This window comes from Vidua chalybeata, chromosome 2, assembly GCF_026979565.1.
Source record: "Vidua chalybeata isolate OUT-0048 chromosome 2, bVidCha1 merged haplotype, whole genome shotgun sequence".
Classification (NCBI taxonomy): Eukaryota; Metazoa; Chordata; class Aves; order Passeriformes; family Viduidae; genus Vidua; species Vidua chalybeata.
The window spans coordinates 71,082,807-71,099,836 of NC_071531.1; the positions used below are offsets into that span (position 1 = coordinate 71,082,807).

Genomic DNA, 17,030 nt, shown 5'->3' on the forward strand with positions numbered 1-17,030 from the left:
TAATTTTCCTCACTTGAATGAATCTAGCATTAAATGTACTGACAGCTTATTAGATACTTGGAAAACTACAGAACTATGCAAATACCAAGTATAATCTTTTTGGAACCTTTTTGTTTGTTGAGTACTTTATAGGAAACCATTACATAAAGTATATTTAATTTGTATAATTATTGAACAATTCCTTAAAGACTGGCAAATGCCATACTCAGAGGACTTTACTTGACTGAGAGAGCCAAATTACTGAAAGATTGCCAACACCCCTCTCACTCCTTTATAATTAATTCAGAAAAATTGCTGTACCATAAGAATGAAATTTTTTAATATGCATGGTTTTAAATAATGCATGTACATTTCTGGTGGTTGAAGGTGCTAAGGAAAAAAAATCGAGTTTGTATATAAAAGCCAGAAATAGCCTGTTTGTGGAACTGAGTGATAAATTTAATAACATAAGACATACCAAGAAAAAAAACCTGGTTTTTTTTGTCAAAATTTACAAGTCTGTACCATAAGGTTGGATTAAGTTTCAGTCTCTGTAGGTAGCATACATTCACTTACATTTTAGTAGTAAATGTTTTCTCATTTCATATAGATTTAGTTTTGTTTTAGTGTATGTAATATCTATATAATATAAAAGTGACCTGAACCTACTAATTTGTCATCTGTGAAAACTTGTATGTATTATCATGAGAAATTGTCATGACATCTTTCCAAGCTAATGTAGCACTTTTTCATCACCTTGTAATGAGTGTAGGGATCGGTGTGTCTGTGGTAGTTCAGTTTTGATAAATGCTCTTATCTAGGGCCCTGCTCTTCCAAATGGCAAATAAATGACTGGTTTTTTGTGTGAATTATAATATTATACTTATGTTGTGCAAAACATGAATCCCACTTATGTACACAAAACTCTGTTCAACTGGATAATCTGCTTACTCTGAGAAAGGATGTAAGAAAGCCTTCCTTGAGAGTCTTGAATACTACCAAAGTGCAATTTACATGCTCATGGAGATAGACAGACCTAGTTCAGTGCTCAGGTGATGCTTCTCTTTTGTCCTACCCTTAATACTGGCAGGCAGGATGGCCCTGTTTTGTTTCATGTTCTCTTTTATTATTTTCCTGGAGATGACCCCCAGAACCTGCACATTCTTCAGAATGCCTTCTGGGCAGGCTTTTCTCAAGTTATAAAATGGAAAGAGTAATTCTTTCAGCTGCAAAAGTGTTAAAAAATATTGTTAATGTGGTATTCAGTCACTTTTATTTTGGTTTTTTTTTGTTTTTTTTTTTCTTTTCCAGGATTACTTACTGCCATCTACCTTTCCAGAGTAAATGGCTTTATGTTGGAACAGAGAGAGGAAATACACACATTGTAAATATTGAGTCCTTCATTCTTTCTGGATATGTTATCATGTGGAACAAGGCAATAGAACTGTAAGTGCAGTTGTTTTTTTTTTTTTTCATTTGTATGTGTGGTCATTTTCATACCTGTCTTAAATTCAATTTTTAAGAATTATTTGGTTTTTCAAATATTACCACATCTTTTGAAGCCTTTAATTTCAGTGAATGCATTTGCAGTATTAGCTGTTTTTTTACAGGACATTAGGAATCAGATTTATGTTAGAGACCATGTAATTATATTTTGTATAAAAGAAAGAAAAAAAAAGTTGTATTGTTTAACTATAAAGTTCCATGAAATACAGAAAGTCTTTAATCACTAAAATTCAGATTTTGCTATTTTTATGAGGAAAGCTTGATCACCATGTCTCCATCCTCTGAAGAGAATAATGGAGGATATTTGCCCTAAGATTCTATAGAGAACTTTTCTTAATTGAACTGTGGGATCATTTAGATGAGAAGGGACAGGAGGAGGTCTCTAGACCAAGCCTCCTGCTCGACACAGTGAGAATTTGAAGGTTAATTCAAACAGATCAAAACATGATGAAGTGATGGGAAAGATAATGAGTGCCTATTAAAAGCTAAGCAAGGTACCTGTGTTGTGGGTATGAATGGAAAGAGACATACAAAAATCTGGGATACATCTATGTTTCCTGCAAGTAAAAGCCTTGACAGAAATGAAAAACTCTTTCTCTGCTGGTTCCTCTGTGAAGTTCCAGCAAGAGGAACTTCTGTGGGAAAGCTCAAAGTACTGCTTGCAGTTTCTGAGACATTTGCTTAATGTTGTGAGGGACCTGTAACCTCTGGTAGTAAACTGAAATACACTGATCTCAGTGAACCAAAAGAACAGTAGCTAAGAACAGGGTTACAGGCCTGCAGTGTAACCCAAGTTCTCAAAAATTCAATCCTTTCTTTTCCCTCTGTTATTATTATTATTATTATAGTAATCACTCTGTCCCCCAGGTTGAACCGATGCCTCATTTTCTTTCTTCCTCTCTGCCCTCACCAAACTTCATAGGTACAGTTGTAAAAATCTAGATTTACCTTCAAAGGACATAAAACCAAGGATTCAAATAGTAATCAGGATGCAGTCTGCTGGTAAATCTTCCATCCAGTTCTCAATTTTGGAATGTTTGGTTGTTCTGCCCCTGTGCGACTGCTTGGCTCTGTTTAATAGTTTTGGCTGCAAAAAAGTACTGCTGGAAAACATGGTTTCAACCATGAGAGTATGATAATTTTGATGAGTTACACAGGTGGAAAGTATCGTAATTATTTTCTGTTTCTCACTTTGTTTTGGTGACATTGACATATTGGAGGGCTTTTTGAATCCTGTATTTTAGAATGTCTATATTTACTACATTGAGTAGATAACATCTTTAAGTTTTTGGGAACCACGTGTTTTCATTTTGTGTGCACTTGTAATTTTGCTTCCTCCAGAAATTAGGATGTTTCTATTTCTGTAGGGAAATAGATCCAAAGGTTTTTATGGACTGGAAATGTTCCACCAAGTTTCACTTTCTAATTATTTCAAAATTTTTCTGGATAAATGTTTTTAAATTATTTTGGTGGCCACAACAAACATTTTTCATGAAAGTAGAGTACAATGATACCCCTCTTTGTATGTGGAAAATAAGGGCTGCTTTCTAACAAGCTTCACAATTGATTTGTTGACATAGGTTAGATGCTGTGCAATATGCTCCCTCTCTAGAACCTTCAATGAAGCAAGCAGCCCCTCCTAACTTCCTTCTCTGTATTTTCTATGCAGGAAAATATCTAGATTTTCCAAATTTTCTCTTTCCATAAGTTGTAAAAGGTAATGACAGCACAATAAAGATAGTCTGTGTCACCTCAAGTACTTGGAGGCGCTGCATGGTTACCAAAATAGGTTGTTCTTCTAAACAGCAAGTTTGCCATGTACTGTTTTGTTGACAGGTGAGCACAGGTATTCATTCATTACTGCTTCTAGTTCTACCAGTGTTACAAGGATAAATTGATCCATGTAAGCAGTGTGCTTCTCTACAGCTCCAGCCTTTCCATCCAACCTTGTCATGTAGTCCTTGATATGGCGTAGAGGATGTTGTCCTTGTAAATGTTTTGCAGGTGGTCAGGGGATCCTGTGTGTCTTCAGATTAATTTCTCTGTATTAGAGGAAGAGACTGGTGGGAATAATGGTGATTTGCCACAGCAGCCTCTTTTATAAATGCTATAGTCCCTCTGAAGTTGAAACTGGGTGACTCAGTAAAGTAATTGGAACACTCTCTGGTAATAAACTAATGTCTCTTCCAGTACTGTTGCTTTCCTGCACGTAAAATGGAATGTAGATTAGCTTTTAAAGGAAATGTTATTACCTTTAAATGTACTTCATGAGGGTGAGCTTATGATTGTAGACTTTTCCTTTAGAATATTACTGAGAAAAATGTTTGAGAGAACAGTTTTATTTTGGGCCATGGATATGTTCTGATTTGATTATATTTTTAATCTCCACATTATTTTCACATAATTTTTGCATATTTTTACATTTTATATTATAGAAACATAAAATAATTCATGTTGTAAGGCTTCTCTAGAATTTTCAAGACCAACTTCCTGCTTACAGTAAAATCAGATTGTTTTGGGATGCATAAGTTCACAGGATCTGTTGATGTTAGGTGCTTTCAAAAACAAAAGAAAATAGGAAAATATATGTATGTAAAATTCAGGAAAATCTTCAACCTTAGTATGAACAGTGTAAAGGGCAACAATGCTCATAACATTATGTTAAATTCTGAGTTAATGATAACATTTCCGAGTGTGAGGTTAGGTTGAAGATGTTACTGTTCTCTATAAGGCTTGGAAGGAAAGGGATTACCTTTTATGCAATCATATGTATTTCAAACTTACTGGCAAGAAAAGACCAGTAAAAGCCATTGCTCTGCTGCTCTAGTCAAGTCCTCAGCTTAGATGGAGGGTTTATAAATAAAATTTTAAGTGTGTCAAGCTTGTGTATCATCTGTTCTAACAAGCCTGAAGGAGTTCATCCCTCTTCATGCAATTCTCAAAAGTCTACCAACATAACTTCTCTTTCTTTTAATTGCCCCTCTTACTTTTCCCTGATTTGTATCTACTTCTAATGAAATCTCCATGTAACCCTCACCCTCAGAAACAATCAAATATTTTGAGTCAGTGAGGCCTATCAAATGTCTGCAAGATTTTTTTTTGTAACAGTGATTCTGTTGCAGTGAAAGACTGAGGTGAAAAGGCTTGATAGTTTGAAGACTTGAAGGGGAAACAGGTTTAGATGCAACACTTTTAGACTTTGCATATGATGCAAGAAATCTGATCACATTGTCCTGCACTGCTACTTTTATTTACAAAGTTGGCATTTGGTGCAGAGGGGTTTTTTTGTGATTTTATTGTCTACTTTTGTATCTAAAAGATCTGGAGAGCACTATTTTCTTTGAGTGTTTCTGGTTTTATGCCCTGTTCACAAGCATCTAGTGGAGATACATGTCAAAAAGATGATTGCAATACATATTCTATCAAAAGTGACTATTGTCTTCTCTTAGGAGAGAAATTCAGGGAGCTTAAACAGAATCTAGTGTTAGAAATTAAGGCCTGAACAGCTAATAATGCAAAGGAAACAGATTTTTTTTTTTTTTTTTTTTTTTTTTTTTTTTTTTTTGTTCTTTTCTTTTTTCTTTCTTTTCTTTTTCAGATTATTTTCAGAACTAAGTCATAACCAATTCTGGAAGTTACAGGAAAAATTTCCTTCTTAAATTATGTACACTGTCTGTGTCTCAGTGCACCTGTCCTTGAACAGAACTGAGAAAAAACACAAGCATATGGGTACCAATTCTTGTCTCAGCCATTTCTATCATCTCATGCATCACCAATACTTCAGGCCACACCGAACCAATCTTCTCAGCTAAGAATGAATAAATCAAAACTGTTTCACTTGTCATTTCTCTGTCATGTAGCACAGCTAGTCCTTTGCCAGACGGGTTTGAGGCTCATGATACTGCTTGGTTTTCTACTCTCTAATAAGCAAATAGTTTATCTCTTTTCCTTCCAAATGTTTGGAAACAGCTTTGGAAGAGAAAAATAGTCAATGAGCCCAGCATGTCTCCATTTACTCCAACTACAATGAGATCAATTTTCACAGCATGATCATACATTTGGGAAGGTCGTCTAGTGTTGGAAAGGAAAAGATCTTTATATGTGTCCTCTGAGCTCCAAAAATGAAAAATTTGCAGTGTAAGCTCCCAGTAAGATTCCAGTGTTTTAACACCCCAATATCTAATGAAAGAATAACTGCAACTTGACAAAATTTATGGGATTTGAAGGATCAAAGAATTGGGCAGACTGGAACTCAATTATGACAGAGCCATAACTTGGTATCTCCTTTCTTAGCCCTTTCTTTGCCCATCCCCATTTCCTGAAATGGAAACTCAGTCAGTAGATCCACAGCAGTGAGGGAAAGCAGTATAAAGGAGGAGGAGACGTAACAGTGTAGGAGAATCTGCTACCCTCTCTGTGTGCAGACCCAAATGGAGATAGTTATTAATATAAAGAAAGCACAGTTTTCAAGGCTTCCTTTTTCTGGACATTTCAGAAAATATGTCTAAGACTCAGAGTTGCATCTTGAGGTTGAACTGATTCTTGCTTACTCCAACTCCCAGCTTTGATCCACATCATATGAATAGTGTGTCTAACTTATTATCTTAAATTTCTCTATGGCTCTACCAATGAAAAGAGGGTCTTAAATTCCCTGCAGCACTGCACCTTTATGGAAGGCAGAATTGGGGATGATGTCCGATTTCTGACACTGAAGAAGTGTTTGTCTGTGCACGTGTTTTTTCCAGCACTGCCACATTCAGTCAACTTCATAACAATGAATATGGATGTTTTCTTTCTTTTTCCCCTCTCCTAACTGCTTCTATCACTTTCTAACATCAGATTTTTATCCTTCTCAGAAATCATTACAGTACTTCTCCAATTGTGCAGGCTATTTTTTCTTTCAAAAGGAAATTGGTTTTGATTTGATTCTATTTTGTCACAGCATACTTTTACCTGCTTTAAAGATTGTCTTGGCATTTGAAGTCCTTATGACAGTATTTAAGTCACTTGATTTCTTAGAGTGCATAAAACATTCCAGGATGATTGAGGACTACATCATCTATGTATTTTCCACATTTTGCTGGGTCCAGATTGTAACATTGCCGAAGACTTCTTTTTGAGCTTTCTAATTTTAGGATAAAATAATCAAATAAAAGCTTCCATCCTTAAAAATTTTTGAAGCCTGTTTTAAAGTGACTGCTGTCTTAATTTCAGTCCAGTTCTTCTGAGTAAGAGACATGTCTTACAGCATAACCACTCTCTCATTTCCCCAAATGAATACACACCAAGTAAATTAATACCTGCTGCTGTCAGGAACAACTTCTGATGAAGTGCAGAACAACTCAAAGTATCAATGTCTTCTCAGCAAATGCCTAGTTTTAGTTCTTCACAGCTGTCATGGGAATCTTTGGTTCAATTTTTCAATTCTGAAGTCTGTTTTTTTGTGCTTAAAGGTCAACGAAGACTATGAAATGTTGCAAAGTTTTGTATCATTAGCTCATATTTTTTCTTGCTCTGTTGAAGCTACCTTTCATTTCAGAATTTTTTTTACTGCAAATCCTTGCTGATAGTTTTTAGACTTGACCTTCTTTTTTTCTTTTTTCTTTCTGCTGAGTATTGACTTGGATTTGTGTTTTATCCTTTTTGTGTCTTTTCAGACATTCCCTGCTCAACTATTTCACTTACGCCTTATTTTCACCTGCTGATTCTTCTTTATTTTTCCCTTTCTCAGGGAATAGGATCTAGTTAGTTTTTATGCAGCTCCCCAAAGCCAGCTGAAGGAATGCCTATACACAAGTATCTGTCATCAACAGTAGAGTGCTTTATTCACAATAGCTTCAAATCTGGTTGGTTTTCCAGCACCTCTTTCTTCTTTCCAGGAGCTGTTGGATCTCTGCTTTTGCATTTAATATAATTCAATGGTGGGGTTTTTTTATCTTGTAGGCAGTTCCATAATGACAATGTCCAACTCTCCGACCTTCTTGACAACTTTACTGTAATAGCAATGAGGGGAAACAGAACATTTTATGTATACAAAAACAACTTGAGGCGAAATGGAGTTTGTGTGTAGACATTTCCCCTTGCAGTATAATTTACTGTTTGAAAGCAGTAATTATGGTATCTGTAGCTCTGATTGTGTTTCATGGGTTCTATAAAATAATGTTATTGATATAATATAGTTAACTAAATAATTGCTTTGTTTAATCCTGCATGTAGTGCAGTCATGTTGTCTATCCTCAAGAGAAATTGACTGTACAGCCTAATGCCTTGCTCTTCTTTTACAAGCAACATTTCCCTAGGGTTCAAAAAGATATTGTTGTTATTTCTATTTATACATACCTTCCTTGAGGAGACAAGGAGATGCAAGAAGTGAGGCACTGATCTGCCTTTGGCAGACAGTTCCTGGTCTTAGTGTGGCACAAAGGACAAGGTTTGTGTTCCTCGCCACAGCCCTGTGCCCAAAGGGAGATAACATCACTTCAGGAGAAGCAAACCAGAGAAGATTTATTGTGTCACTCCTTCTGTATCCAGCCATCGGGCAGGCTCAGAGCAATAAGCAAAAGCTCTTGCAGAATTGTGGAAGTTGCAATGCTTTCACACACAGCAATGCTTTCTTCCTTGCTCCACCTGAACTGGAATTATTTTGTGTCACTTCATCCTCCCACAAACATCTCCCCAAGATGGGACTGTGCATGTTCATCCAAAACCAAACACCAAACTTTATGCTTGCTGCATCTTGTGAATATTCCTCCTTATGTAGTCGAAAGAGGAATCAGTTTTGATGCAAATACTTTACTTACTTGTTGCCCTGATTTTTAAAAGTGTTAAGTTTTCTTTTATAGTTCTTTTGAAAGTTTTAAAGTTCTCATAAAACTTCTTTAGCCTTCTGATAGTGTTTACATATTTCTACTAGAGTTCTCATGCACTGTTCATGTAAATAATAATTGGTTTACATTCTTCTTTGTAAGAAGAGAGCATTGATGGACTGTTAGTTTGACCAGTGTGGTTGGAGAGGTGGTAATTCCATCCTCCAATCCATGGTCACCTTTGGAATTCTATAAATACCAGATGTTCAAATAAAACTTCCTCTTTTTTTCTCTTTGAACTTATTCTGTATACTCATTTCGTGTCCAATAACAACACTTGCTGTCTATAAAAAAAGCAGTGTTTCTTGGAGCTCTGGAAAGGAAGTGTAGGAGGACTGCCAGGTAATAGGCTCTACACTTCCAAAAAGCTTCAGGAACATCTCTTGTCAACTGTGTGCGATCTTACCTGTGATGGCACATTAGATATATACAACTATTTGAAAAGGATCCTTTCTGCTTTCCTGACAGAAGCCATGTTATAACTGCCAAACTTAATAGACTCTCTACTTACTCTTACCTATGTATAAACAAAGCTGGCTTCCATTAAGCAATCAAGGAAATTGTGGAGGTTGGATCCTGGCTAGTTGGGAAACCTCCACCCAACTGCTCCCTCACTCCCTGTCCTCAACAGGACAGGGAAAGAAAATAAGATGGAAAAGTTCATGAATAAAGAGAAAATCAGGAAGATCACTTACCAGCTACTGTCAATGGAGAAACCAGACTTGACTTGGAAAAAATTAATTTAATTTATTGCCAGTTAAAACAGAGTAGAATTATGAGAAACAAAGACAAAAGCTAAAGCCCCTTCCCCCTGAATCCTTATTTTTCCTAGACCAATGATGTATGTGTGAAAACTAAAGAATGGTTTCTTGAGTCTTTTGATGGAGTGGCATACCTGACAGTCTTAAATGTAATAGAACTGAAAGAAAAAGGAAGAAGCCAGAGCAAGCCAGGTGTTATACAAAACAACTAAATTATTAAAATAACAAGAAGTAAAGTAATATGAATACTAAGAGCATTATATCAAATATAGAGGAAAAACGATAGGGAAAAATAAAATCTCATACATTTAATGCACAGACTGCTGTGTTTGGTATGAACTTTGCTGATAGTGTATATAAAGCTGTTATTCAACAAAACTAAAGAAGTAACTAGGTGCATAATAATTAAATTACAATATTCCTAAAAGAAACAAAAAGAGCCTTAGAAAAAAAAAATACCCAAACCCTACAATATTAATACAGTGTAGTAAATCCCAGGATCCCCCGACTACAATGAATTCAAGAGGGAAATTGAGGAGATTGGAAAATGTATTTGATTAGTGAAGGATTCCCCTTTCAGCTGAGGTTTTAGCATGGAAATTTGAGGCTACAGCCTGCAGGAATGTAATATAAAAATAAGACTGGTAGTAAAAGACAGGGGTTTTATACCATTTACAGAGGAACAATGAGTTTGTGTGACTATGAAAGTATACTTAGCCTAAAGAGTAGAGGACAGGTCATGTAAGAATTTTCTTCTACCCAAAGAGAAATTGATACATTCTTTGGTAAGCAATGTCATATGTATCCTTCAAAGCAACTGGTTGCACAGATTTAACTAAACTGTTCCTGACTTTTAAAATTAGTAGGTACAAAGAGCTGATGAAATGGAATCAATCTTTACCTTAGAAAGATGGTATGCTTTTTTCCTTTCTCCCTCCATTTGTCATGATTTTGCCAATGTTCCTGGTCATGTACCAAGACTGGAATGGCCAGGCATCCAACCATACATCCTGGTTGGGTCAATGACCTAGGATAGCTGCCCAACCCATTGTGCTTTGTCAGCCTCCATGTGCTTCTGCTACCATTTTGTTTGTCCCCAGCTTTCTGGGGAAACATATCTAATGTTTGCTTGCCTCTGCTCTCTCTTATGTCATCTGTCTGTGGTTCTTATCTGGCTAAAAAGTGAAAATTCTTATTCTGTGTCTTCTTGTTTTATCCTCTTGTTCTCCTTCTTCCTTTGCACATCACTGCATAGGCAGCTTATGCTCCAAACAGACCTAGTTCTTTCTGTGAAAATACTCTGACCAGTTCAGACAGGTGAATCTATGTCAGAAACAACACTTGAAACAGCCTAGAATGTCCCAGACTGTCACATACACTCCCTCAGGACAGATGTACAAGATGTGTGTAGGTCTAAGCACTGCTTGCAAGCAACCTCATTTCGCCCCCCAGTTCCCTATCACTGCCTACCTATCCTGCCTGCTCCAAGGCCTTCTGTTGTGCAAATGATATTTTTATTTCAGTACAAGTTACTCAGAAACAGAAGCTCAGCCAGAGGGGTCCTCTCTGGTAAGTTGGCTTGTATAGCAATGACAGCCAGATCTGCTGTCTGTATCTCTGTAAGAAATGGTTTTGTGCCAGGCCTCAAGACAAACGGGTGCTTGCTGCTGGCACCATGAAAGACAGGTTGTATAGAAGTCACTGTACAAATTGTCTGTCCTCTGCTTTCCTGCTGATCTCATTTCTGTGATGGGATGTGCTGCAAAATGTTCTTGCAGAATCCTTGCTTATGGAGACCTCATGTAGGAGAATAACATGCTGCATGTTCAGGATGTCTGGAGTAATTTTTCATTGTCCTCAGCTCAGAAATAAATATCAGACTAGATCTTTGCTTCTATGCTTTGACCCAGCTTTGATGCATGACAAAATATTTAAAATATTTAAAACATAATGTGGGCAAAGTTTAGAGGCCAGAGAAGAGTATGCATGCTTTTAAGAGTGTTGGAGCATACTGTTCTGGGAAGGAGGAACCTATGAGGCCATGGATCAGTCCACGGTGTCTTAATGTTTGAGTTGTCTGAGAATTTTTATGACCACTTTCAGTCTTGATTTGGAGTCTGACCTGTGGAACAGAAACCAGTTTTGCTACAGTGCAGTATTCAGCCAAAGGAAGAGGCCATTATTTTAGAAAAATCCTTTGAGTAGTTTGGCTGGAGAAGCTTGTTTTGGTTTGTTTCTGTAGTTCTCTTGCAGATTGTTATAAAACTTGGAGCCTAGGTCATTTTACATATGGTTTCAGGAAAAATCTTCACTTTATGGACTCTGCCAATCTCTGCCATATTTTTTTCCTAATGAACTTTGGTGAACCAAGACCAGTCATGCAAGTTCAGATCTTAAGCTGAGCTCCAAGGGACATGTACTCTGACCCCAGAACCTAGATGGGAGAAAGGTCCTTCTCTGTGCAGGCATTCAGTGTGGACTGGTGCTTGTCTTCTTGGTCTTTATGACTGCCAGGGCCTGAAGGTCAGGTCAAAAAAGATGATAGATGAAAAATCTCCATCTGTCCAATCAGTTTCCTATGATTTGCATTTTCTGTCAGGTGCTGGACATTAACAACTCAATACTAAGTTGCATATGATGTGGTTGATACATGTTGCAAAAAGGGAGGCAATGTCAAGGATAGTAATTCATTTCTATATAGGTTCACAAAGACTCATAGGATGGGTGTTGTGGCTGAGGAACCACGCCGAACATGCATTGTGGGTGTAACTGTGTTAGTTGGTCTGAAGATAAGGCTTTACAGTTCAGACAGAGGCAAGTTGCTCCATTTCTGAAACCCTGCTGCAGTAATGCTAAAACCCTTCCTGACAGGGCAGTGTAGGTGAGGTTACTGAAACCCTTTCTTTAGTGACACTGGAACTTGGTGAGTCATGCTATCAGTATCTGAAATGAATACAGTGAAGAAAGACTTTGTAAATCCTTGGCAAATTGCCCTTCAAATGGAACAAGTAAGGAGAGAGAGTCAGAAAGAGATGAAGTAGAGAATAGAAAAGGCAAAAAAGCTGTAAGAATGAGAGAGGGGAAAATTACTGTAATAGGAAGAATAGTGAGATTAAAAAAAGAAATGAAGGAAGGATTCATTAAGAAAAGAGAATCTTTGTCTTTAATGGCAAAAACTAAATAGAGGAGAATGTTTAAAGATACCTATAACTTTACCTTACCCTGTTAGGCTTTTCACAATTATTTTTAAACCATTGGAGGTACATGTTAGCACACCTAGAAGCTGAGGTATCTAGCTCTTCTTACAACAAAAAACATTCACAGATTTTGTTTTTTGTCTTGCAGATCCACCAAGACTCACCCTGGCCCAGTTGTACATTTAAGCGACAGCCCAAGAGACGAAGGAAAAGTGAGTACAACCACTGGTATAAAATCTTGCAGTATTTCTTAGCCTTTATTTGCCTTGCTACTCTTTCCTTTTGCTTACTCACTGATTTTGTTATCTGCTTTCTTTCTAAGTTTGCAAGTCACTTTATTTTACTGTTCTTAAGGAAAAAATGATCTTTGTACAAATTTAATGAGTAAACATTTGTGATGCAGACAACATACTCTACTTTGAAATGTATAGCCATCTAAATTGTTCCTGTTTACAAAAGCTTGACTTTGTATAAGTAAGGTTTGACTAAAAACTGTATCATGACTTCGGTACTTGGATAAACACACGCTTATGAAGGCATTGTAGTAAGGTTTTATAAGATAGGAAATATTTTCTTATATAAGAATTATCATAATAACCCAGGTTTGGAACTTGCTGCTGTTTGCAATTCTCAACTCTGTTCACTATCCACAAATGGAAACCAAACATATAGTCAGAGCATTAGGGTTGTCACTGATACCACCAGGAGGCAGAATCAGAGTTGGCTTTATTTGTATGGCAGCTTTTCAAAGATGAAATATGGTTGACAGAATTCTGGTTCTATTACAGTTGTTTTTTTTTTTTAATGTGTTGCTACTGATATTGGAGCATTTTGCCTGTGTGGAAACGGTATTTAACTCTCTTATTGGTTTTGATCATTTTTTGTGATTGCATTTCAGTGTGTATTTATAAAGTACTGCATCTTCCAAATGGTGTATATGTTTGACAGCGTGCCTCACATAACAGCGAATAGTTGTTAGAAACTAGCAGCAGTTTAAATCTCTGATACTGATATGGGGGATATTATGCTGAAATTATGGGTACCTAGAAAAGCTCTGATGGCTACATGTGATTTTCATTTGCGTCACTTTTCCTTGGATTTACCCATATTGCGAGGTGAGCTACGCACAAACGGTGCACTTGTGAACCAACCCTGCAACAACTTCGATGGCATCTCTAAGCCTTTCTGGAAGAATCACAATAGGTCAAGCAATTTAGAATACTATCAGATAAAGTAATTCAACATATTGAAGTGTAGTGTTGCAGCCTCAAACAAGAAGCCATCAAGAAATGCAGTTTAATTATCTCTGGCAAAATACCTGGTGAGAATAAAGGTTTATTAATGAGGCATCATTCTTGTTTGCTGGCCACAACAGAAGCTGCTGCTGAGTTACCTAAGGCACTGTAGGAAAAAGGGGTACTAAAAAAAATGGTCTTGTCAGTGAAGATTTTTTACAGAAGTGCCATGCACTGTGTACAAACAGAAACCTAAGAATATTTTTCAGCATAAAGGGAGAAGATGAAAAGGACCCAGGCAAGAGAGTTAAAAGAGAACTGGCTTGGGAATACAAGTGCTTGTTGCTCAGAGGGCACATAGGAGACATCTGGGCACTGATGAAGTACTAGCATTCGAAGAACAACAGCAAATTCAGACAAATGCCTATGAAAAAAACATTGAAAATTTATGAGGAGAAGGAGTAGAAAATGTAAGGGATACTAAAACCATCTCAATGCAGCTCTTTATATCATTGATAGGTTGGGAGTGGTGCAAAGAATGAATTGGTACTAACAAAATTCTTGCAGTTTTGCAGAATGTAGAATTGATGGTGTTTACAGGAAGATATCAGTAAAAGGTACACAGCTGTAAGAGACGATCCAAGCATTAAATCAATAGACAATTCTAAATTAAAAAAATCAACAGTGGAGAAATAAATTAAACTACATTTTTCAGCTTAGTCTCATTAAACTTTAGTTAAAGAATGCAGAATAAATCAATCATTATTCAGAGCGAGGTAAAAATGGGGGAAAAGGCAGCTCCTGGGACTTTTACTGTTCAACATGGTCATATATAGCCTAGAAAATAGAGTAAGCAGTGATGTCACCTGGTTTGCTGGACTTCAGGAGGCTGAGAAACTCAGCAGTAAAATGGCAGGTTAAATACTGTCTTTTTAAGTATAGTCAGTGTAAATGATGACAAGTGATATATGTAGGGCAAAATATTTCTGACTTTACATATAAACCAATGGGTGTGAGCTGATGATTCCTGTTTGATATCAGGAGCTTTGAGTGATGATTGATAGTTCAGTGGAAATGTCAGTCAGCTCAATGCTCAGTAGTGAATAATAAAGAAAATCAAAATTAGGCATTATGCAGAGAAGAATAGAGAACAAAACAAAGCTATTAAAGAAATGCATTGTTGACCTGCCTGCTGATTACTGAGTATAATACTTGTCCTTCTGTGTCTAAAATGAACATAATGCTAAAAGAAATTCAGAGAAGGAACTGAGTTTTCTATATGAGAGACAACTCAGTGAGACAGGAAAATTCACTATGGAAAAGACCTGACTGTGATTCCAAGTTTGAAAATCACAGTTGATATTAAGAGGATGGAAAGAGCTCATAGTGTCTTTCAATACAAAAACTAAAAGGATACCAAATAAAGCTGTCTGGTCAGATTCCAAACAAGCCAATTAAGTACTTCTTCAAATGTGCAATGGGTAGAACCTATGAAACTTTTTCCAAATGCTATTGTATGTGCTGAAAATGTACTGATCACAAGGAAGACTAGAAAAGTTAACACAAAAGAAATCCATGTGAGGGTCACTGATGAGATTTGCTGAATTCTCCTAAAAGGTTCTTATAGATGAGGTTAAACAGAGTCATGTATAGTTGAGGAGGTGGCTATAGTTGAATGAGAAAATTACTTAGACTGAGAGAACATGTGAGAATGTTACAAATATTTGTCTTCTTCCCATATTACTTGGTATTTGCTCTTGGCCATTTCAGTACAAGATACTGTCATAGGTAGACTATTATTTAATTTAGCAGAGTTATTTTAGATAAAATAGCTGTTTGATGATAGTTCCACATACTTTGCTAATCTCCACAGCTCAAAACTAACCAAAGACAACCAAAACATATTGGTGGCAGAATCAGATTCCACACATCACATCATGATAGGCAGCAGATAGAAGTGTTCTTTGCATGTGTTTCAGGAATTAAATAGTAGATACGAACCTGTCATAATCATTACTCAAAATGCAGATGTTCCTGTACTTTTCAAGAGTACTACTCTGCAAGTACTCTTCCAAGAGTCCAGTGGTATAGCCTTCTCTGGGGTATTACAAAGTTGTTTACATATCTGGGAGTGTTTTGCTGAAGTAAATAAGTATTTCTCCTATGAACACTGAGTGGTTTAGTGTCCTAAAACATAGTCAAAATCTAGTACAATCATTAGAGCTCCATTTGAAAACCAGGGAAGTTTGTGCACTGGCAGTATCTTCACCTTTTTCATTAAGATCCTTTGAATTCCTAAAAGTTCCAGTATATTTCATGGACTGGTGATGGGGTTCCTTGTGCCAAAAGAGTGAATGCAATTCAAGATGACTTCTGCCATTCAGAACTTTTCCAGAGTGGCCTCCAGGCAAACTATCCAGGCAGGCTTTGGAGACAAGTCTCTTTTATGAATCTAAAAAGCTGTGGCTGGAAGACAAACATCAAAGAGAATTTAGGCATTTAATGTGTCACTGAAGAACAATTCGGGACCAAGTGATTAAGTTAATGAAATATAACTGTGTCTGCCAAATCAATTAATAAGTGTACATTAGGGACAGATTGGAGGGCATAGACATTTATAAGTGGCAGATCTGTTGCAAACATGACTTTTCTTGCTGACAAAGGAAAAGACATTAACTGCAACAATCTGCAGTTTCCCAGCAAACAGAGAAAGCTTAATAGGAAAAGGTTTAATGTTATTTACAATTAGCTGGTGGACTAAACTTCCTATCTCTGAGTCTGAGTTCTGAGATCTAATAATACCTAAAACAACAAGCCTGTTTGGCAGGCTTGTTTGTTTGGGATTTTTTCTCCAGCTGTTTTGTGTTACCAGGACAAGGAAGGGGCTTGCTGTCATGTACCAGAATGTAATTAGTTGACTGTAAAAAAGAAATTTCCTCCCATTATCAAAAGCATTTGATGAAGAATGATTTAAGTCAAAATGTGAAACAACTCCACTAAACAAGGAGGATCTTGCCAGGACTTCTCTCTCCAAATTCTGTCCCATGTTCTGCTTTTTTGTAACCTAATTAAGCATGAGTAATTAAATGAGGTGCCACAAAAGGCAAGATAAATCTTTGGAGTTTTTTCCATCCTTGACTCTTTTTACAGATACTGTTTTTCTTTGTCTGGGTTTTCCTCTCCAACTGCATTTATGGATATTTTGCTTTTACTTCTATTACAGAAATAGAGTTTGTCTTGTAGATCTCCCAAGTGATCACTGTGACTGAGACTGGGAATGTTTGAGTTTCCTATGGTTCAGACAGGTCAGAATCCAAAGCATCCCAAATATCCTGGCAATGAGACTAATCCCATTCACTCAAGCTGGAATTGTGACTTCAGTGCTGTACCACAGTGTTAGTACTAGAGCAGCATGACTACTGTCTGAACAAAAAGAGAGATTCCTGGCTATGCAGCAAAACTCTTTGCCTTTCAATTTGTTCCCTG

The 17,030-nt window shown here is 36.8% G+C and overlaps 1 protein-coding gene across 10 annotated transcripts in view; it reads left to right on the plus strand.

Annotated features, from left to right (window-relative positions):
• STXBP5L (syntaxin binding protein 5L) overlaps window positions 1–17,030 on the plus strand; it is a 181,692-nt gene that overhangs the window by 87,958 nt on the left and 76,704 nt on the right. For all 10 annotated transcript variants that reach the window (XM_053933533.1, XM_053933571.1, XM_053933542.1 and 7 more), the window contains exons 5-6: window positions 1,291–1,425; window positions 12,458–12,521. In XM_053933533.1, the coding sequence (XP_053789508.1) occupies window positions 1,291–1,425; window positions 12,458–12,521 (199 nt within the window). The remainder of the gene's footprint in view (window positions 1–1,290; window positions 1,426–12,457; window positions 12,522–17,030) is intronic.